Source organism: Rosa rugosa, chromosome 6 (genome assembly GCF_958449725.1).
Source record: "Rosa rugosa chromosome 6, drRosRugo1.1, whole genome shotgun sequence".
Classification (NCBI taxonomy): Eukaryota; Viridiplantae; Streptophyta; class Magnoliopsida; order Rosales; family Rosaceae; genus Rosa; species Rosa rugosa.
Window position 1 is genome coordinate 12623638 of NC_084825.1, and position 23557 is coordinate 12647194.

At 38.1% G+C, this 23557-nt stretch overlaps 2 protein-coding genes across 4 annotated transcripts; both read left to right on the top strand.

Moving 5' to 3' along the window:
* The first annotated feature begins 2628 nt into the window (after window positions 1–2628).
* Window positions 2629–4754, top strand: LOC133718288 (cysteine proteinase inhibitor A-like). Of its 3 annotated transcripts, XR_009850213.1 has the most exons (5): window positions 2629–2784; window positions 2862–3059; window positions 3360–3451; window positions 3892–4037; window positions 4524–4754. XR_009850213.1 is itself a non-coding variant. In XM_062145101.1 (3 exons), exons 1-2 carry the CDS (start codon window positions 2680–2682, stop codon window positions 3045–3047), a joined length of 291 nt encoding a protein of 96 aa, XP_062001085.1. In that variant the 5' UTR covers window positions 2629–2679; the 3' UTR covers window positions 3048–3059; window positions 3360–3522. The 3 variants fall into 3 exon arrangements, 1 of the variants encoding a protein (XP_062001085.1); XR_009850214.1 differs by lacking the exon at window positions 3360–3451; XM_062145101.1 differs by lacking the exons at window positions 3892–4037; window positions 4524–4754 and having other exon boundaries at window positions 3360–3522.
* Window positions 4755–22398: 17644 nt separating this feature from the next.
* Window positions 22399–23086, top strand: LOC133714188 (uncharacterized). The gene is made up of 2 exons (XM_062140273.1): window positions 22399–22754; window positions 22853–23086. The coding sequence occupies exons 1-2, from the start codon at window positions 22448–22450 to the stop codon at window positions 22876–22878; spliced, it is 333 nt and encodes a 110-aa protein (XP_061996257.1). The 5' UTR covers window positions 22399–22447; the 3' UTR covers window positions 22879–23086.
* Window positions 23087–23557: the final 471 nt, after the last annotated feature.

Sequence of the window (23557 nt, forward strand, 5' to 3'; positions counted from 1 at the left end):
CCAAAAACAGAAAACCCAAAACCCCATCCATGTCCGTCGCGTTTTTTCTCTACTGCCACCGAGTCAAGCACCAATCGGAGACTCAGAAACTTGTGAATGGCGGAGGAAGCAGCTCGCAGTGGTTCGCCAACAATTCCAGAGCAGCGCCTTCGAGCTTCCATGAGTAGCGACGCCATGCGCGGAGCAACGCCGGAAGTGAATCGGTCGCCGTACCGGAAACTCAACAGATTGGATCGCTGGAGCCACTCGCCGCACTTGTACCCGCCGGACATCGACCGCGGCGGGATTTTGTACACAGCGACCTCGCGCACCACCAGCAGCGTGTGCTCGAACGACTCCTCCTCGTCCTTGAACGGCATCGTTTTGGACCTTATTAGATTCCGGTTATCAAATGCGGTGGCTGTGGTGATAGCTAGGAAAGAAAGAATGTAGTTTTTGGAAATTGAATTGTGGTCGGAGGTGAGAGAATTGAAATTTAGAGGTGCGTTTCACGTGGATTTGAAGTAATGGGAAGAAGGTGAGGGGAAGGTCTCAGCTTTGCTGTGTGTGAAGGAAACGTGGGTTGCTTCAAATGTCAAAACATTCTCTGTGCTATTATTATGGGTGGTGGTGGTAGGGACTGTGGAGGCTGAGATGGAAGGTGACGAGGCTAGGGATGAGGAGCAGGCATTATGGGATTTATGTCAAGTGTGATGCGCTGGATGGGTTGAACTTTGAAGAAAGGGTTCGTGGGTCAAGTTCCATTGCTGGGTTCTCCTGATTGTAAAGTTGATATATGATCGAGTAGATTTTTGGTTGTTGCAGTTGAGTTGCTTGTTAATTTTTGTTTGATGAAATTCCCGTTTGTTTAATTAATAAGTACCTGAGCATGAAGAAGAACAAAGATAATGAAAGGTTTATAGTTCTTCTTCTTCATTTTGAGTTCATACTACTGCTATATAGGAGTTGATTCAGTTTCACTGAACATGGCTTTCTTAATTTTTTTAAATGGTGATCCCAATTTGATCAGAATTTGTGAAGGGATGATGGAGATGAAGAGGTGGCAAATGACATATGGCTATAGAAGTGATGTTCGTGACAACGGAGGTGGCATGTATTGGGTGGTTTTGACACGGCATTTGTAGCTTTCCACATATAGTAGCCTCGTAATTAATTCTTGATTAGTATAACAACTGCTGCGTTCTTTTACTGAGCATTTTGATACTGTACTGGGGGAGAGATGGCAGAGGTATCATTATTACTATCTATCTGAGTGTTATTTACTTATTTTCCTTGTCCAGATGTACCAGAACTGGACGAGTATGAGTGTAGCGAGTGCAGTAGCAGGATTGACGAGTGTAGTAGCAGAACACGAGTAGCATAACTGGACGAGTATGAGTGCAACGAGTGCAGTAGCAGGATTGGATGAGTGCAGTAGCAGGATTATGCGATGACGAGTGCAGTAGCAGAACACGAGTAGCAGAACTGGACGAGTATGAGTGCAGTAGCAGGATTGGACGAGTGCAGTAGCAGGATTATGCGATGACGAGTGCAGTAGCAGAACACGAGTAGCAGAAATGGAAGAGTATGAGTGCAGTAGCAGGATTAGGCAATGACGAGTGCAGTAGCAGAACACGAGTAGCAGAACTGGACGAGTATGAGTGCAGTAGCAGGATTAGGCGATGACAAGTGCAGTAGCAGAACACGAATAGCAGAACTGGACGAGTATGAGTGCAGTAGCAGGATTGGACGAGTGCAGTAGCAGGATTAGGTAATGACGAGTGCAGTAGCAGAACTGGACGAGTATGAGTGCAGTAGCAGGATTAGGCGATGACGAGTGCAGTAGCAGGATTGGACGAGTGCAGTAGCAGAATTAGGCGATGACGAGTGCAGTAGCAGGATTGGACGAGTACGAGTGCAGTAGCAGGATTGGACGAGTGCAGTAGCAGGATTAGATGATGAGATTAGAGTAGTAGGAGAGTGAGGTTTTGTGATGTAATATAAAAGGTCAGGAGTTCGAGCCCCATCAAGGGTGGGAATGGGGGGGGGGTTTTTTAAAAATAAATAAATAAATAAAATAAAATAAAAGGATTATTCTCAAGAAAAAAAAAAAAAAAAAAGGTAACATCAACGGATTATTCTCAGAAAAAAAAAAAGTAACATAAACGGATTATTCTGAAAAAAAATTAACATAAAGAATTATTCTCAGAGAAAAAAAAAAGTAACATAAGAGGATTAGAAGTCAAAAGAAGTAGTTAAGGGTAAAAAAGTAAATTAACTCATAACATGTGGCAAGTGGAGAGCAGATTGTCCTTATTTGTAAGATTTGATCCTTATAAAGGGAGTAGAAGTCAAAATAAGTAGTTAAGGGTAAAAAAGTAAATTAACTTATGACATGTGTCAAGTGGAGAGCACATTGTCCTTATTTGTAAAATTTAGTCCTTATATGTTTAATTCAATCTTTAGATGATGTATTTGTTAAGTCATCTTTTGTCAATAACTTATATGTAATTTGTTATAAAAATAAAATATAAGAATACATGCTAAAAATAATTGGATGATATGGCACATGCCACATCATTTGGTATTGATATTTGGTATAATTATTTGGAATCTCAAGCATTTTTGTTTTTTAAAAGCGAAGCAAATCCCAAACGGGCCTTCGTCAACTCGCTCTTTTTCTCTTTTCTCTCACCGGAAATGGCCGCCGTCGTCGGAGGAATCCACGAATCCCAAGGTTCCGAGAACAGCCTCGAAGCCGACGACCTCGCTCGCTTCGCCGTCCAAGAGCACAACACCAAGGAGGTAATGAAACGCTTCAATTTCATCCTATTCGTACCTAAATTGTTTCTGGATTTCAACGAATTGACGATGGTGTGCAGAATGCTGTGCTTGAGTTTGTGAGGGTTGTGAAGACCAAGCAACAAGTGGTTTCTGGCACTGTGTACTATCTCACCATTGAGGCCACCGATGGGGGTCAGAAGAAGCTTTTTGAGGCCAAGGTCTGGGTTAAGCCTTGGCTCAACTTCAAGCAAGTCCAGGAATTCAAACCCGTTGCTGAAGTCTAGTTTGTTTTTCAGGTAGTGTATTTTGTTTTCTTCATGTTTTTCTCTTGATTGAAGCATTTGATATGGAAGATGTGGATTCGAGGAGTTTCAGTGTGAAGTGCTTATCTGAAATTTGGGAATTGAGTTATTAGCTTGATAATCATTCACTGTTGTACCTTAACACAGAATTTGATTTGAGTTTTTATTTTATTTGTTATTAAGTATATGTATATGCAATTAGAATTTAAATGTTATGCTGTGGTCAACAACTTGACATCCTGAACTCCAATTGTTTTATACTTATATATGTTTATGTTCAACTTGCGAGGGCAGATGATAGAAGGTCTTGCAATGTTTAAGATGCTTCTAAAGGTCAGGGGAGCAAAGAAGAGAAACCAAATTTGAACTGCATAAGAATAATGAAGGTACCTTCAATCTGAGTCAGATGGAGCCTCACCTCTCTGAATATATGGGTTTCTAGTATACCAATCTTCTATGAATTGGGTGTAAATATGCTATGTTGCTGTTAGTATTTCTTTTTTCTGTTGATACAAACACTAGTTACTAAGGTGGTGTTGTACTTGTGTTTCCAAATCGTATCAATGATAATTCCCATCTCTATCTCTTTCTGCCTATTTATTGATTTTTCCATTGTGTGGAGTCCAATATTTGAAGCTTTAAACTTTTGGGTAGATGTAAGACATCTTATTTAAGATGCATTCATGCAAAAATGGTAGGCTTGGTCTCCAACGGCTGTGGTATACATGACTGAAAAATGACTAAACCTTTTTAGGAGCTATTCTACCATTTCCAGAATTTATATTATTGAGAACTGGGTTATGAGACTGAATTGGGTTTTGATCAGGTGGGCATGCTCCAGGATGGCAAGATGTGCAGCCTCATGATCCTCAAGTTCAAGATGCAGCCAACCATACTGTGAATAGCCTTCAGCAAAAGTCCAATTTATTGTTCCCATATGAGCTTCAAGAGATTGTCCATGCTAAGGCAGAGGTCAGTAGTGATTTCCTTCAATGTGTTTTTTTTGCGTATCTTTCATAGATTTGTTGAGCTCGATAGATAGTTGGGGTAGCTATTGGTTGTGTTAAGCTGTAAGCTCCGTTGATTATTGGGTGATATTTTGTTGTCTTGGTTTGTCTTCACAATTGGGGTAATGTGCAGCAGGGGAAGCAATAACGCTATACATTACTACAACTACGGTTTGAGAAGGGAGTTTGCTTTAGATTTGCATTTTAGGTCAACTTATGTTCATGTGTAGGAACTAAATGTAATTCAATGGAGCTTGTTTAGTATGCCTTGAGCCTTGGAGATGGTTGAAGAACAAAGAATGTCAAATAAAGATTTACTATCAAGAATCAAACGTTTTTTGTCATGAGGAGTTTATAAACTTGATTCCTGTTTTTTTGGCTTTGCGACTTTTGGTTTCGGACTACATGAGAAGGACTGATTTGATTACTCATGTTAAAATTGTGAGAGCAGGTGATAGAAGATCATGCCAAGTTTAACATGCTTCTTAAGCTGAAGAGGGGTGACAAAGAAGAGAAATATAAAGTTTAAGTGCACAAGAACAATGAAGGTGCCTACAATCTGAATCAGATGGAGGCACAGCACTCTTAAATATAATAATTCGAGAGCTTTGTAGCATCCCAATCTTATAAGAACTGGGTGTATAATAGATGCTTTGCTTTCGTTGCTATTAGTCTTTCTTTTTATGCCCTGAACTTTTGATACACTCTTCCCCCTAAAAAATCAATACCAGCTTACCAAGTGTATTTCATTTATAGCATGGCAATGTTGTTGTTTCTTTACATTTGATCTGCCTCTCTCTCCATCTATCTATATTTAAACGTGCTGTTTATGACTTGCTATAAGATCGCATCTCTTAATTGCATAAAATAGATGTTAAAATCGTTTGTGCTTAGTAAACTCAGTAAACCAATCGTTATTGTGCCAAATTACTACGCAGTTCTTGTAAAACCAGTTTGAACCCCAACTCTCTCTTTTGATGGTCTCATTAAAAACTGCGAAGGTCATTTTCATATAAACAGGCTAGACCAACTTTGACAATTCATGAGATCAGATGGTTCATATTGCAAGTCTGGCTGCTCGCTCATCTCAATTTTTTTTTGTTGTGTTTTTTGGCAATAGTTCATTCTCATTATTGGGCAGAGGTTAAAGACCCTCAAGATCAGGGGTCCGTTGAGACTTCAAGGTCTAAACATAATTTCCTGAACTCTTGGAGAAGATGAAAGTATGAGGGAGTCCTACATACAGAATTGGAGACATGCTTCAGTGGCATAGAGCTCGACTTTTGAACTGGTGATGCTATCCACTTCCAATCCCATCAAGTTTAGTCCTAGTCAATGTAGGAAGCCTTACCTACTCCTTGGCCATTGGAGATCTGGGAACCGGAAAATCCTATATTCAGCTGGACTGAATAGTTAAAAGAAATTAATTGAAGCATAGTTTACAAAACTAGTTAACTGGGGAACTACTGTCCTCCTTTAGCCATCAGGAACCTAGTGCTTTCAGGAAAGTCAGAAACTAGTAATATTGACTTTAACTTTCCACAATGGTTAACACCCTCTACTAGATACTCTAAATAGAGAAAGCAATGGAGAACTGATGCAATACTACACAATTTTGCATTAGATCTCAGAACAGCTCATAGGAAAAAAGCCGTTTTAAACAGAAGTGACAATTGTTCTTTGGTTTCTGGTACAATTGAATTGATTTACTAGTCCCAGTGATGGAACTCTTGCCCAGTTCTCGAAGAAAGCTTCTCCGGGATCGGGAGTGGAATTTATGTAAGAAGGCGGACGAGCTTTCAACACTTTGTGGTACCGATGTATGCATGATCATCTTCGAACCTCAGAAGACTAAACCAGAGACTTGGCCCCGAGATTGTACACAAGTTCACCTACAAGGCAAAGCTGGCGATGTAGAACAATGACATCAAAGGTACAAGAAGTCCTTCATCCCTGGGGCCAATCAGAGACGCCACAGATGCTACTACTGCCCATTCTACTTGTAGTCATGAAACAAATAACAAGATAAAATTGGACTTAAATCTTTCTGATTCTTATGATTCCGAGTCGAGTGGAGATGATGAGGCAAAGCTGCTTCACTGGAAGCTAAACTGCAAGTTATAACCAAGAGAATTGCTTTACGGGAGGCAATGCATGATTAAATTCTATCGGATTTATGTAAATATTTGGCAAGGGCAATGCTGGACTATATGCATATGTACAGCTTTTCTTTTATGCACCGTTTCTTTTCAAGTAAGAACGAGTAATTGTTCAACATTTTCTTTTAGATCTTGATGTCTTCTGCTTGAGTTTGAGCTTATGTCTTCTGATTGTTCAACATTTTCTGTTAGCTATTCCCCCCCCTTCTTTCAACCTCAAACTTGTTAATCGCTAATAAGATATCGGCCTCCCTCTAACCAACAGTCCATGTTATGCTGAGCATAATTACCTTCACGAAGCTTGTAAACAACGGCTAACCAATATGACACCAATCGGAGCATCTTCAATAACAACCAGTAGGAATTAAGCTACCTCGGTAGAGACGAGAGGTCTTGTAGCAAGAACTGTAAAACTCCCAAAATTTCCATCATGATTTCTGATCAGCACAACCCGCTCTCGAATCCATCAGCCACCACATAATCAACGTACAACACCCACATTCATTGTTTAAATGACTAATTTCAGTTTACCCCCCTGAGGTTAGGGGTCGTCATCATGTTAGTCCCTATAGTTTCAATTTAATCAGTAACATCCCTGTACTCCCAAATTTAATCATCCGTGTCCAATTTTTGGACTTCCGTCCAAATTGGTCGTTTTAGAGGCTAAATTACTCTCTAGCCCTTATTCCATTTTCCCTCCAACTTCTCGTTTCCCCAAAATCATCGAGCGCCTCAATCAAATAATACCTATTGACCCTAGCACAGTCTCCCATTTCAGATCTAAAACAAAAAAAATCTGGATTAGTTTCGATGAAACCCATTCTAAACCAACAACCAGTCTCTTAGGCAAAACGAAGAGTGAGGGATAAAAACCCAGAATAGAACCCGATACCCAGAATTTAATCCTAATTCCGGAATTGAGAACTCGAAACGCATTGTCGAGGTGGAATGGCAGATGATGAATGGATACCGCGCAATGAAAGCGAAGGAGATGAGCTTCCTATTTATAGTGAGTATTCGTTTTTAAGGCTAATCATTTGTTTATGAGCCTAATCGATTGGGTTTTGTTATGATAGTTAGGGTTTTGAATCGGGGTTTTGGTTTAGGGTTTCTATATTCTATTTTGGGGTTTCTACCTACAACACAAATTGGGGGTTTCGAATCGGGGTTTTGGTTTAGGGTTTCTATATTCTATTTTGGGGTTTCTACCTACAGCACAAATTCGGGGTTTCGAATCGGGGTTTTGGTTTAGGGTTTCTAGCTACAGCCAAATTGGGGGTTTCAAAACTTAAGAAGAAGTGATTTTAAACTGAAAACTGTGGTTGGGTTGTGATAATTTATTGTAGGATTTTATATTTTTGTCTGTTTGTGTTTATGGTTTAGAGAAAGTGATGAATATAGTATTGAAGTAGGATGAAGAAAGTTGTTGGGGAGGTGAGTTAGGGCTTTTAATATTGTTCTTGTGGACCTAGCATATAGTAAAGAATGGTGCTGCTGCAGTCCTGCTATTAGTGTTTTCTGCTGTGGACCTAGCATGCTTTGTTTCTTGTGGTATTGACTTGATAAAGCTCTGTTGACTTGATAAAGCTCTTTTTTTATTTTTTTTTTATTTGCAGATGACCCAGATTACTTTACTGTTAAAATGTATCATGGAGGATTTATTAGGGATAACCAATATATAGGGGGAAAGATAGCCTACTACGACCATGTCGACAAGGATAAAATCTCACTTGTGGAAGTTGATTCCATGGTAAGGGGGTTGAATGAAGACTATGGTGGTTCAAGGATAAATTATTGGTACAAGATTGGAAATGGTGATGATGCTTTAACCAAGCTGAGTACTGATTTTGATGCTATTACGATGTGTTGCTGTGTTCCACAAATTAGGCTGGTTATCATATATTTGGATCACTTAGAGCTCAAGGGTGAATATGATGAGGAAGAAGATAATTTTTTCATGTATGGTGAAGATGACTATCATAACTTTGCTTTCAGCCAGGCCGGTTCTAGTGGGGTGATTATTGAAGAGCTACCAGATTCACCTAGAAAGAAACCAAGTGTGGTGATAAAAGAGCTAGCTGATTCACCTAGGAAGGAAACCGCAAATAGACCAACAAAAAAGACCACTGGGATTGTCATCAAGGAGTTGGAATGGCATGATGTAGTCCCTACTCAAGCTAGCTCAACCCAAGTACATGATCCGAAAGACAAAGGGAAGCAAAAACTTGTGGATGAAGAGCCCGATCTGGTAGAAAAAGAGAAGCACATATTTCTGGATAATCTTATGGATGTTGAAGTGAGTTGCATGGATTTAAGGAAGACCAGAAGTAGGGTACCTAATGATGCAGACCAAGATGATGAAGCATGTACAGATGATGAGGACTTGTGGTTTGAGAACCGTTCAGAGGATGATGATTATGATCCACAGTTTGACAAGGAAGACTATGATGACTATGGTGTAGATGATGAGGACTGGTTGGCTGGCATGGAGTGTGAGTTTAATAATATGGGGCAGTGGATTGGAGGAGGGAGTAAAGGAAATTGTGCAAGTATGGAGAGTGACATCCTTGTTCAGGTCGAGGATAATGAAGCAATGCATGGAGCTGTTGACAGTGATGAGGAAGTAATTGGGAATGAGGAAAACTCTGATGGAGAGGGAGATGGAGAGGCATTCCCTGAATTCAATCCGAAAACCGATATGCATGACCCTCAGTTTAGTTTAGGAATGAAGTTTGCAACAGCTAAAAATTTGAGAGCAGCCATAAGAGAGAGAGCAATACAAAAAGGGTGGGAAGCTGTTTTTGTCAAAAGTGATAGGCTTAGAGTGAGGGTGATTTGCAAAGCAGAGAACTGCCCTTTTGAGCTTTATGCATCTAAGATGCAACATGAGGACACTCTCATGGTGAAGACCTACAATCCAGAGCACACTTGTGCTAGGGTGTATGAAAACAGTATGATTCGGACACCATACTTGACAGAAAAGTTTGCATAGCAGATTAAGCTTAACCCAAATTAGGCAACAGGTAAACTTCCTTCATTCATCTAATTTATTTTCCAATTATAGGGTTATAATTGAGGAACTAATTTATATTGTTTGCTAACCCTTTTTTTTGCATTTCATATTCGACAGATTCACTTGCTCAAAGTATGTCAGCTAGTTTGAAGACACGAGTTTCAGTTCAGCAAGCTTATAGAACAAAAAAATGGGCCTTGCAGCTTCTAGAAGCATCTATTAGAGAGCAATTTGCACGAATAAAGGATTATGGAGAGGAGCTTAAGAGAGTTGACCCAAACACCACAATTGATCTGAAGTGTGACTTTGACAATCCAGAGCAGTTACCTGTGTTCAAGAGACTTTATATATGTTTAGGAGCATTGAAGATGGGTTTTAGAGCTGGATGTAGGCCAGTCCTTGGGTTTTAGAGCTTGATGTAGGCCAGACTTTATATATGTTTTGTAAAGTCCCAAACCTGAATTTACCCATTTACTAGTCATTTGGACGGTAAACGACCTTTACTTTCATTTTTATTGTCATTTCAACACTTTTAGTGGCCCTAAAAGTTGACTTTTTGTTCGGGTCAAAATTTGAGAAAATGTTATTCATGAAAGTTGTAGAGGACGTTAAACCGAGTGCGTGGATATGTGGTACGTAAAAATTGGAGTTCGTATGCGAAAGTTATAAGCGAAATACTAAAGTTACTGTTCATATGGTAAGTTTCTATAAATAGCCAAGTTACTGTGGTAAGTTTCCATTTTTGGAAACCTACCGGTTTTTCTCTCTCTTCTCCCCCGATCCTTTCTCCTCTTCGGCCCGATTTCTTCTCCCTCCGATTTCTTCCTCCTCCGGCCAACCCACGATGGAATCTGGACATCATCTGGCTCGCCTCTTCACCCTGGTCACGTCTGTGGTGGTGTTTTGCAGCGATTTGGCCGGAAGAGCTCGATTTTGAGCTGTGAAGGTTACTGTAGCAGTTTGGAGTTTTCATCGATTTCCGGCGATTCCGGCCGTCTCCGGCCACCAAACCGGTGTCGAAGGTTCGGTTTTTGACATAGATCATTTCCCCTAAGGTCTTTCATTTCAATTTGCAGTGTATAGGTCGAATTAACAATTTCAATTTCTAGGGTTCTTGGAATTTCTGGAAATTTTTGTACCGGCCGGTTTCGACTGTTTAAAGGTAAAATTGGAACTTATTGTAGTTGTGAAAAATGTTGGGTCTGTTGAGTAGGTGGTGCTGCTAAAATTTGGTGGCCATCGGAGGTGGTGGCCGCCGGCGCGTGGGGCCCACGCGCTGCCACTGTTGGTGGCGCGTGGAGGCATGTAGGGCAGTGTTTTAATTTCAGTTTTTAGCCCATTAAATTGTATGATTGTTGTAGAGCTTGTATGTGAAGTTTGGTGAATTTTGGAGGAGTTTGGAATTATTTGTGAATTTCCGAAGTTTGAAGTTTTGTGATGGAATTGTTGGAAATCCGGCCGTCGGATTTTCCTCGTTTTCATTGTGGAATATGTAAATTGAGGAATTGGTGTTGTGGAAGAGATTTGGGTGGAATTTGAGAAGTAATGGAGATAGGGATTTTCGGGTTTCGTTTAGATTCGTATTTATTTTATCGGATTGCCGTTTACGGAAATATAATTGTGTACAGGGCAATGTTGCGAGCTACGGCTAGATGAAGGAACTCGTTTGCGTGGTCGCCCAATAGTACTGTGAGTGGACTTTTGTTTTAAATAAGGGTCTTTTCCCGTATGCCCGAAAAGCCACTGTATTTTCTCAACTGCCCAACACTCTTGTATGACACTATTACTTTTAGGGAATGACTAATAAGGACAAGTCCTTTTAGAAATGCTTTTTGTATCTTTTGTTAACCCGTGGTTGTAACAGTATTATTTCTAAAAAAACTTTGTTTTAAACGACAAAAACAAAAACAAGACTAGCCTTCAACATGCCTAAGTTTTTCACCTAACGGCCTCCTGCCTAACGGTTACTTTAACAGGCGGAATAACTGCTGCTTGTCCTAATTTTTGGTTTTAAAACTGATTTTCTCAGAGGATAATACAATTAGACCTTGGATTTCTACAGGATGCATGCATCTTAGTGAAAATATAAGAAGATAGAATAATCAAATGACCAACATATTTAAGGAATTTAAACGAAAACTTGAAGAAGTGGGTGAGCAACCATATGAATTTATTTATTCAAATATACATACATTGTTAAACATTCAGAGCCTCATTCTCAGGTAAACAGCAAAAGACTGTTTAGCTATCCATAAGAATGAGAACATGTACTTACTTGTACTGCGAGCACACTACTTCACACTTAAACAGGAAGGGAAGCACACTGCTAAACTATTTGATAGAAGACTCTTCTGCTCAATTTTATGAATCTAAACTGATATGGAAATTTTCGAATGCCTTACAATTGAAACTAAAGCTCCTTATATAGAGAGCGGACTCAAAACTAGAATTCAAAACTTCAAAATGTACAGAACAACTCCGTGAACTTCTGCTTTTCTGAGTGCTCCTGCTGGTGGAGGTCATACAGGGAAAAGCCAAAAGCCAAGTTAGGTGAGAGGTGAAATGTTTTTTACTTCTCCTTTTGAAAAAGCAAAAGGTTGCTTTAAGCAAAAATCTTAAAGACAACAGTTGCTAATTTGGTGCTTTTCTTCTTCACCCGTGATTCACATATTCTCATCTGTTTCTGAATGTTGGCCAAAGACAAAGGAGTTGTGGTCTGTCTGGGCCATTCTGACTGTTGTTGCATTGTCTTCGACATCTGTATCAACATACATCTTGTAGTGGTTGTCGTTTTCAAGCTTTTCCACCCACTGCATGCATGCCATTGTCGAATCTATCTCTTTTCTGGTGAGAGATAAGAACAGGTCACTGCTGACTACGTCAGGATGATCGTAAGCAGTAACAATCGTTTTTTCTCCTGCTGCCAGGAAGGTATTGTTGATGTGTTCAGAGATGATCTTCTTGATATATTCTAGGGCCATGGCTTTCATCCAAGGGATGCTTGAGTTTGGTTGGCCATTGTACCCAACACAGGCGGGCTGAAGATACTGCCTTTGAATAATCCTCACATAATGATATGGAGAAATATATTCAATCTCACCGTTTGCCTTCTGGATCCATTCTGGAGGAGTGGACCTGAACTTCAGACGAAGTGTACAGTCATTTTTTCTTATGTTTTTGACTGTGTTGATAATGATAGGTGGCAAACCTTTAAGATCATCATTCGTTTTAGTCCACAGATTATGGACAAAACCATTTTCAACAAGCCAAAGCTTGTGTTCTTGCGGATGTTCACTCTGAACATTTACCAGGTATCTTCCAACATAAGGTCCTGCAATGATGAAAAGGGTTGGAGGAATACGATCTTCAGAATTATGACTTCCTATCAGACAATGGAATTCATGCCAGTCTGATTCTTTGAGTGCTATGATAGGGACTCTAGCACTTTCTGGATCTTCTAGGAAGTGAATTTTCTCTTTCTTGACAGCACTATGCTGTAATTCTTCGAACTGTGGTCTTGCATTCTCATAAAGTTCTTCAGCTAATGCAAAGAGAGCTGGAAACATCAGACCACTGCTTCTTTCCTGAAAGGCAAATAAAATGTTATCCAGAATTGCCTTCTGGTGGTAAGCTAGTCTCCTGCCAGTTCTGAACACAGGAGTATTGAACGTTCGAAGTTCATAATTGAAAACATTTATTACTCCAGTTGGAGTAGGTTTGCTTTTTGGCAAAGCAACAGCCGTCAACGGTCTTGATGAGCCTTTACCGTCTACCGTTTGAGACGGGCTAGCCAATCCTTTACCCTGGGATTGATCAGTTGTGGCTAAGCCTCTTGGACTTAGCAGGAATTTCTTGAGGATTTTTTCTTTGGTATCCTCATTGGTTTCATGTTCCTTCCCAGCTCTTCTGCTTCTGGGATTGCGACCTTCGTCGTTGTCATCATCTCTTCTACTGAACATGGCTAATTCTCTTGTTAAGGCGTCTGGAAGATAGTTTTTGTTTCCTGCAATTAATTCAACAACATAATCATATTGGTTAAGGAATAATTGCCAATTTGCTAGTCTTCCTCTATCAGCAGCTTTATCAAGTTTGAAATTTTTGAAATTCTTTACTCTGGCACAATCGGTGCGAACAGTAAAGGGTTTTCCAAGAAAAGCTGGAGAATTTAAAATCGTTTTCTTAACAGCTAAAATTTCTTTTTCCCCTGTGGGATAATTTAGTTCTGCAGGGCTGAACTTGCCACTACAAAATTTACAGATCTTTTCAATGTTGGTTTCAGGCGCTCTCGCCAGAACCACACCAGACCAATAATTATCGCTCGCATCTGTTTGGAGGATAATTTCATCATTCTCTTCTGGTTGTTGAAGAGGAGGGAGGTTTTTGCAGAGAGTTTTTATCTGCTTCACAGTTTTTTCATCATCTTCTGTGAAGTTCCATTTTCTTTTGGAACTCGTTTTAGGAGATAACATTGCTGTTAACCCTGAGATCTTGGGAATGAAGTCTCTCCCATAATTTATGACACCAAGGAATCTCTCTAGACTCTTAGCATCAGGAATTCTATCTGGGAATTTCCAGATCTTCTCAAGGATATGAGGTTGAAGTTTTATCACTCCATTTTTAATATTTATCCCTAGGAAATCAACTTCATCAAGGATAAAGAAGATTTTCTTTTCACCTAGGATAATTCCATGCTGAACTATCAGCTTTACAACCTCATGGAGGTGTTTCATATGCTCTTCTCTGTTTTTGGAGAAGACAAGGATGTCATCTATGTAGACGACACAGAACTCCGCAACATGTTTGAAGATGTTGTCCATCTTTCTTTGGAAGATTGAGGGAGCTTGCTTTAGACCAAAAGACATTACTAACCATTCGTAATGTCCTTGTGGCGTTCCAAATGCAGTGAGAGGAACACTCTCAGGATGCATCTTGACCTGCCAGAAACCCGACTTTGCATCGAATTTCGAAAAGACTTTGGCTCCTCTGAGCTGGTTGATCAGTACTCTTACTTGAGCAATTTGATAACCGTCTTTGACAGTCTTTTTGTTGACATCTCTGTAGTCAATCACCATTCTAGCTTTTCCTCTTAGAGTTTCTGCATGATTTCCCACGTAGAATGCTGGGGCATGATGAGGGCTAGTGGAAGGTTGAATTAATCTCTTGTTCAGGAGATCTTCAATATCTTTTCTGAATTCTTTTTTATCTTCCTCTTTGTACTGAGGAATGGCTTTGACATGACAGATGGCATTCATGTCATGTAATCTCAATTCACAGACCACTGGGTCTTTTTCCCAAAACTTCTGAGGATCTACATCAATGTTCTGCTCGAGTAGTTTCTTGATTTTCTCAAGAGTGGGAATTTTCTGAGACTCAAGCCTATTCTGAAAATGCTTGAGGTTATGCTCATGAATGAAACTAGCTTCTTCTTCTTCACTAGTTTCTTCTTCTTCTTCTTCTTCTTCAGAAGATTCTTCAACAAGTAATTCTTCTTGTTGTTTGATTTGGAGTATGGGTTCAAATTTGGGTTTGTAGGGGGTAAGATCACCACTATTCTGTTGCGATCTCTGATATTGGGTAGTAAAGTAAGGACCTACTACACTTCTGGCTTGAGTAAGCCTATCTGCCCAGAACACCCGTTCTCCTTTTCTGAAGCCTATTGCTTCTTCATCCTGAATAAATCTCTGTTGGAGAATAAAATCATTTCCCAACAAGAAATCTGAGCCTTGGCCTTCAGATTGCCAGACATTATGGATGATAAATGTTCCTCCACCAATGGTGATATGAACATTTTTTGCTACTTTATTCATGGTGAGATGGCTTCCATCAAAAGTAACACCAGTAGCTGTTTTGTTTTCTTCTTTCCAGAGTTTATCTGGAATTGCAAATCTTTTTGCAACTGTAAATCCTGATCCGTTATCTACAAAGGCATGTAGATGATATTTTTTGTGATCAGGGAATTTTAGTCCAATCTCTATGTAGTTGCTGTATCTACTCGTAGAGACGACTTTCGATTGTTGAAGCTCATTTTCTTGAGCTTGTTCCTTTGGAATGAATGGTTTACATTCTTTTGGAACAATTTCTGGTGGTTCAACCAGTTCAATGTCTTCGTCGAGATTTTCTTCCTCGATTTTTTCTTCCTTTATTGTTGAGGAAGATGGTTCCATTATTTCTTGGAACAAAGTTTCTACTTCTTTCTCTTTTTTCTCAGAGAAATATTCTGCATATTCTTGTTCAACCAATTGGCTGACAAGGCCATTCTTGGTTTTTCTTCTTGCTTCAGCTATGAAGCATTCTTTGTGATAAGTCTTTTTTGACTCTTCACAGAACATAGGGAGACCATTCTTTTCGTGACATAAGCAGTAGTCACAAACGAATGTACCAGGGTTCACCTGATAAGAATACATTAAGGATTCTGTCTTGCTTTCTTCCCAGTTTTTTATTCTCAAAACATTCATTTGTCTGGATTCGAAGTACTCTACTTCAGAATCTGTCTCAGACTCAGATGAATCTTCTTCTTCAGACCAGGCAGAGTAAACTGACCTGTCGTCTTCTTCATCATCAGAATAGGCTATTTCGTAGCCTTTCATATTTGCTGATTCTACTATATGCTCATATTCTTCAAAGAGAGCTTTAGTAGAAGATCTTTTACCCTTTTCCGGGCATTCATTGGCATAGTGCCCTTCAGCTTTACATAACCAACATCTGCAAGCTTTCTTGCTTGGTTGTTTATGCTGATGAATATTCTTCTTTTTCTTGAAGAATTTCTTTTTTGGATTTTCATCCTGTTGTTTTTCGTAATTGGAACTTTTCTTGAATTTCCAATCCTTTCTTTGATTACTCTTTTTGAATTTTTTAGAGTAATATTTTCCTTTCTTTTTTCTGTAGAACTTGGATTCATGACATCCCCAGTTGGTTGGCATGTCCAGTATTCCGTAACAGAAATTTTCAACTCCTTTGAGTTGTTTCTTGGCCATCTTTGCTCTAAGATTGGCTTTGCATTGATTTTTAAGTAATTGCCGGATTCTGTCGGCAATTCCTCCAACTGAAAATCTTTCAATTGGTTTTTCTGCTATGCTTTCTCGCACCGCTGTTCTCCATGGTTCAGGGAGTTTCCTGTGCAACAGGTTGACTAGATCAGTATTTTCTAGTTCACCAATTGTACAGTAATATTCTTGAAATTCATTCAAGTATTCTTCAAAATATCTCATGTCACAGATTTTGAGTGCATAGATATTAGATTTGGCCGATTCTTTAGCCTTTTCACTCATATTTGAAAGATCTCCACAGAACTGATCGTACAGGGGTACTGCAAAATCATACTGAGATTTCGAAACTTTGATGTCTTCCAGCCATTCTTTTCCTCTGGCTGTCTCTTTGAAAGAGAAATAATACTTCTTAGCTACCCCAGTAAGAGTAGTTTCAAAGTACATTTGAAGATCAGGCGCTTCAAATTTTCCAAGGGTAAGAGCTGAAGCCATCATCAGGCTGTCTACCCATTGGTCAAGAGTTTTCCTCTTGTCTAGAGCTTTGTCTAGATCTAGCCAGATACCATAGTTGGAAATTGGTACTCTGGGTATCTTGTCCTCTGGGACAAATCTTTGAGAATTTCTTTCTCCATTTCTGCCCGTAGGGGCTTTTTGTATAGGGAGTTTTACTTTTCCCTTTTCTCTAGTGATGAAAGTTTTGGAGCTTTCTCCGTCTTCCATTTCAACATCTTGATAGGGAAGGAGTTTTCTTTCCTTTCCTAGATTGAACTTTTTCATTTCTTCGATTAGTTTTTCTAATCGTTCAGGATTTTTGCAGGACTCTGCTTCTTCATAAAGATCATAGAGCTTTTGTGCTCTAAGCATGTTAACTGGTCTGTTTAGATCAGCTTCTAATTCTTCTTCAGTGATGGACTCTGATGGTTCTTCAGAGGTTTTTGTACTACTAACACTAGCTTCTCTAGTGCTGTAGCTTCTTCTGAGAAGATTTTTGTTTATCCTGATATTCTCAGGACAGACATCACTTTTTCTGTGATTGTCAAAATATATTTAGACTGATTTCTCCAGTCTTTCTACTTTCATAAATTTTAGCTTTTGCACTTTCTGCTGGTAGCTTCGGACCAGATAATTTCCATTCAATAGGAAAAGTTACTTCATTCCAAGTAACCTTGTGGATCTGTTGTGAATGGTTCTTCTGACTGGTGAGGAATCCAGTAGTAAGACCAGGGATGTTTGATATCCTTGTCTTTGGCTCTACTGTGGTACTCATCAGTTTATAGTATATTCTGTATACTATTGCCAATTCTTGCATATCATTTCTCATAGATATGCCATATGTCTTGACTCTCAGTCGGAGACAGTGGGCTGCATCTTTCAAGCTGGTTGAGAAGTTAGGGAAGCAGTTGAAATATGCCACTTGGTTGCACAGAGATGCTTCAAGGGTTCCCAAAAGACTAGCTTGAAAATCTGTTAGTCTATTGTCTTGTAAGACACATAGAACTGAACAGTTTATGCCTTCTCGAGCAAGAAGTTTTATGCCTACTTGGACTGCTCCAATGTGCATAAATTGATAATTTTTTGCTTTTGCTCGGGCAACTTCAGCAGGAGTGATCAGTAATAGATCTGTTTCTCCTGTTGTGGAGGGGGTTGTGAATTCCAGTAATTTGAAATGATGGCTATGAAGGAATTGTGTCCTAAAACAATCATTTTGATGTAATTATTATTGTAATTATTATTATTCAAAAGGGCAAGTTTATTGTTCATTGCTTATACTTAATATTTGATTGAACAAGGTCCAAGGAATATGAGTTAAAGAGAAAGTAATCTAAAGAGTTAGATGTGTGAGACATTTACTCTTTCACACTCTTATCCTAAAAGGTTCCTAGTCATAGGATTATCACTTGGACATTGATAATCCGGAAAGACTAGCACATACTATGTATTCTCAATATGGAGGATGATATGTCTCTTGTCATTTGTGTAGAGACACTAATACAAGTATGTGGGTGCTCTTAACTTAAAGAGTATACTGAACGCGATCATTAGAGTTCTTGTATGGAGTCTTACTTACATGTCAAACTTGAACTCTAAATTGCAATAATACAAATTAGTCATTTGACCTGAGACACCATAGTTGTCTTATGAGTGAATGGATTATCTCTTGATGATGCAATAACATTGTGTCCCTTAATGGATATAATAGATGCATTCATTGGTATAATCAATTCGGTCATGGAGACATGTGAGTGTACAACAAGGAATCTCTATCCTTAAGTAAATAAGGTGTATGTTCAAAGATGTGATTCAATGAGTCTTTGGCCAAAGCATTGAATGAGATTTAAAAAAAGGAGTTTTTAATCACATTCTAAGAATCACATAAGAATGAAAATCACATTAGGGGATTGACATATCAATTCCATACCCCGATGATGTGATTTAGAACATAGTGTAAGAGAAGGACCGTATTGTATTGTAATTCCAATTGAATAGGTTCTTTGTCATTCTACATTAACTAGGGTAGTCATGATATGTTGCAAGACGTCACTCATGACTTGTGAAGTCCCCGAGGATTAATAAACATTTATTATCCTAATAACAAGGGAGAATCAAAAATGGAGTTTTTGATTCGTAAACAAAATAGAATGGTTTCTATAAACTTCACTGCCTTGTTAATTAGAACCTAAGAGATCGCACACCATATAAGTGGATCATTGAGATTGTATATGAAGAAGATTAAACAAGAGTTGGTTATGAGCAAATAATTAATTAGATTTATTATTTGAACATAATTAGGATTTTCGGGTAAAACCGAACCTATTGGGCCTAAACGATTGTCGGGTTTTTTGGTGTGGACTTGGGCTTCACTAAATGAGATTTAAATGAAAGCCCAAGACACATTTTTAGTGCCCAATAACATGTATGGACCAGCCAAAATATTGGCTTTATGAAAGTCAATATTTTTCTTTTAGTAATTGGAGTTATTTCCTATTATATAAAAGGGAAAGCATGGACAAAGAAAAGTTAGTGTCTCCACACTATTATTTTCAGATTAGAGAGAGAGAAAGAGAGTTCTCTCTTGGTCCATTTTTCAGAAATTAAAGGAAAGAAGAACACTTGCATAATTTCTTCTTTTCTTTCATCTTTCTTCATCTCTTGATTCACTTGGTGAAGATCCTTAGAGGCCATATATTTTTGTGGCTTTACTTGTTACATCAAGGAGGAGATTACAAGCACAAGAAGGAGTATAAGAAGGAGTTCTTAATTCAAGGTGCTTCAAGGTGGAGGAAACACACACAAGGAGAGATCAAGGAGAGGAACTTTGGTGGTTCACTTGGATCGGATTAAAATCACGCTCCAAGGGTGAGTAGAACATAAACTCCCTCTTTGTTCTTCCTTACCATGCATGCTATGTTTATATACATATCACAATAAGCCAAGATCATGGGTTAAAGGAATGGATTTTATGTTTAGTTAGTAGTTTAATTGTTAAACTTATTCCGCACTAATTAAAAAGTTTTGAAATCCATCCATTCCTTCAATTGGTATCAGAGCCATTGGCTTAATTTTGATATGTTATAAACATGGCTAAGTATGTTTGTTGATGTGATTTTCTTAAGCTTAGAGTAATATGTAATTTAGATCATAAAATTTGCTTTATCATAAAAGTTATGAAGCATGTGATGTAAGGTAGATTTTATGATAGCAAGAAAAGGTTTCTAGAAATTACATGTAAGAAGTGGTTTAAGTTTTATGAAACTTTAATGCATATGAGATATGTATTAAGGGGTTCTATATGTTTCTTAATTAAAATGTTAATCTTAGAAACATGTTAGATGATATATGCTTTAGGGGATGCATGTTTTGGCTTCAAAGATGAAGTAAACAAGTGTTCAATGGAAGAACATAAAGCTGGAATTTTATTTCCAGCTTTTTGGAATATCTCTAAACTAGTTGTGAACTAGCTCATTTTTCCATGGTGTTTGCTCTCACTTTTAATCCATAAATTCATGAATTGTTATTTACCTAATAGTTAATGATGACATAAAATCATTTCCATGTTTCTCTCACCAAATAGTTGGTAGAGTTAGTCATCTTTATTATTAGTTTCTTTAAATAACTCTCCAAAAGTTGGTGATGCATGATGTAAAACATTATCTCTAAATCACTCACCAAAAGTTGGTGATGCATGATGTAAAACATTATCTCTAAAATCACTCACCAAAAGTTTGTGATACATGATGTAAAACATTATCTCTAAATCACTCACCAAAAGTTGGTGATGCATGATGTAAAACATTATCCCCTAAATTACTCACCAAAAGTTAATGATGCATGATGTAAGACATCATCTCATAAATCACTCAACTAATTTACTTGCTTAAATTAAAGTAATTTAGTGGTTAACTTATTTTGATTGAGTTAAATATGCTTGTTTAATTAACCTTATTAATCTTGGTTAATTAAAGGATGATTATGGACTATGGCCTAATATAATTGAGCATGAGATTGGCCGACTATTCATTTTGAATGAATGTGGTTATGTAATTAAAGTAGTTAATTCATTTGGGTTATGTAATTAATTTGATTAATTCATTTGGTTGTGTAACTAAGTAGCTTATTTAATTTATTCAAGTTTGATTAAATTTAAATGGGAGCTTGTATGCCCCTTATCCACTCTTGTAATCGAAGATGGAGGCACATGATGATGATCCAAAGAAGAAGTTTGAAGTCATCAAGCCTTGAAATAAGTTCAAGTGCAAAGTGTAATAGCTTAGCTTAGTTATTTAATTTTCGTAATCGTTACGCGTAATTAAAATCAACCACCCAAACATGACCTTGATCCAACATATTGGCTCATGTTGGATCAAACAACAAGTCCATAATCATCCTATGTGACCTATTATAATTGCATGTTCGTTGCACTTGATCAAGTAATTTTATACTTCCCATGATTCCATTTGAAAAATGTTTTTGATGAAATCAAATTGTTTTTCCGAAAAACAATTAAGTGGGAGTATTTTATTATAGATCAAGTATAATGAAAATGTGATTGCATTAGGATCAAAGCAAATGCAATGTGATTGTTATTAATGAGATTATTAAAGATGAGACCTTAAAATTCCCTCAAAGTGATATTAAGTTGAAAAACGAAGAAGACATTATGAATGCTTCTTTGTGGCCTTCCAACATTGTAATCTCCTATTAGATGTTCTTACATGTGAATATCATTCCGAACGGGGGTATTTCTTGCTAGGAGCATTAAAAAGAGGTTATTCAACATTTGATGTTGTAAGGTAGGGACAAATCTTGGTCAATATTCTATTATGATGAGATTTAATTTTTGATCCCTATACTTACATGAGATGATGGGTATAGCTTAACTAGAGTAATTTATCAATATCCTATTATGGTGAGACTTACTTACTTTAGAGGCCAAAGTTATGGATATTCACATTTGATGTGATTGGATAAGAGTATCCTCTCATGGAAATTAAGTTGACCTATAGTTCTATTATGATGCGGTTGGCTTAATGAAAATGAGTCTTCCATACTCACTAAGAGTTTTAATTTATACTCTCGAATTCCTTGAGGGATTTGGAATTTGTTAAAATAGTGAGAGGGTGCCATTTGATTCTTAAGACCCGAGTCACTTGGTTTTAAAATCAATCTCACTTCTTTTATTTTATGTTATGTAGACTGCAATATGTCAGGACATCCTATCACTAAAATTCTCAATGAAAATCGTCTTGAGGGCCCAAACTTCAATGACTGGCTCCGCAATTTGAAAATTGTATTGACATTCGATAAGATCGCTTATGTCTTACAAAATGCACCTCCTCACACTCCATTGGCTCAAGATGCAACCGATGAGCAACGTGTTGCTTATCAAAAGCATAAGGATGATGACACGCAAGCTAAATGTGTTATGCTTGCATCCATGAACTCACAACTTCAGAAGCAACATGAGAATATGGATAGCGCCAGTTCTATATTACTTCATCTCACTGAATTGTTTGGTGAGAGAAATAGAAATGTGCGATTCACAGCTGTCAATGAGCTTGTTAAGACAAAGCATGTGAGGGGTGCTCCTGTGCATCAACATGGTCTAAAAATGATAGGCCTTATTGAGCAAATTCAAGACCTTGGATTTGCATTTGATGCGGAGCTAGCTCAAGATCTTCTTCTATCCTCCCTAGATGATTCATTTTCTCAGTTCATAATGAACTATAATATGCAACAAATGGATCATAGTCTTTCTGATCTTCTCAATATGCTGGTAACAGCTGAGAAGCAAATCAAGAAAGAGAGTGGGAGTGTGGCCATTGTCGCTTCTTCTTCCAAGTCCAAAGGCAAGGGCAAAGGGAAGAAGAAACAAGTGGCAAAGCCTAAAGGAGCAGTCCAAAAGAAGAAGAAGAAGGAACAAAAGGAACCAAAAGGTGTTTGTTTCTTTTGCAACAAGGATGGGCATTGGAAGAGGAATTGCAAAGCTTATCTTGCATCCTTGAAGAACCAGTCTTCAACAGCAGGTATGATCAATGTGATTGAATCAATACTTACAGTTAATAATACTTCCACTTGGATAATTGATTCAGGTGCATCTCACCATGTTTGCACTTCGTTGCAGGACCTAGTGGGAGCAAGGAAGCTTAAAGCTGGAGAAATCACCCTACGTGTTGGAAATGGCACAAGAGTTGACGCCAAAGCCGTGGGGACTTATATTTTGAAGTTACCATCAGGAGATACATTGGAGTTAAATAATTGTCTTTATCTTCCTATATGTATAAAGAACCTTATCTCCATCTCCATGCTTTTGAAGGATGGTTATAGAGTAGTTTTTGATAAACTAAGTGGTTTTGTATCTATTAATGAACGCATGATATGTCATGCTAATATTATTGATGGTCTCTTTCATCTAGCTTTAGATGGTAGTATTAATTGTATGAAGGAAAATGTTTTGGGATCTAAGAGATCTCGGGAAACGGTTAACCCCATTAAGATGTGGCACCTTAAGCTTGGTCATATTAGCCAAGATAGAATTCACAAATTATCCAAAAATGGATATTTAGAGTCGTTAGGATCTGATCCTATGCCTACTTGTGAGTCTTGTCTAAAAGGAAAAATGACCAAGTCACATTATGGTGGACAAAGAACAAGAGTTAAAGAACTCTTAGGCCTAATACATACCGATGTATGTGGTCCCATGTCCACTATTAGTAAAGGTGGATTCTCATACTTCATAACTTTTACCGATGACTATTCTCGGTTTGGATATATATACCTTATGAAGCACAAATCTGAAGCCTTTGAAATGTTCAAAGAATTTAAAAAT

Excerpts from the sequence above, each read along its gene's own strand:
- LOC133718288 (XM_062145101.1), top strand. The coding sequence starts at position 2,680 with ATGGCCGCCGTCGTCGGAGGAATCCACGAATCCCAAGGTTCCGAGAAC. Across the intron at positions 2,785-2,861 it reads AAGAGCACAACACCAAGGAG|AATGCTGTGCTTGAGTTTGT; the intron begins GTAATGAAACGC and ends GATGGTGTGCAG.
- LOC133714188 (XM_062140273.1), top strand. The coding sequence starts at position 22,448 with ATGAACTATAATATGCAACAAATGGATCATAGTCTTTCTGATCTTCTC. Across the intron at positions 22,755-22,852 it reads GAACCAGTCTTCAACAGCAG|GACCTAGTGGGAGCAAGGAA; the intron begins GTATGATCAATG and ends ACTTCGTTGCAG.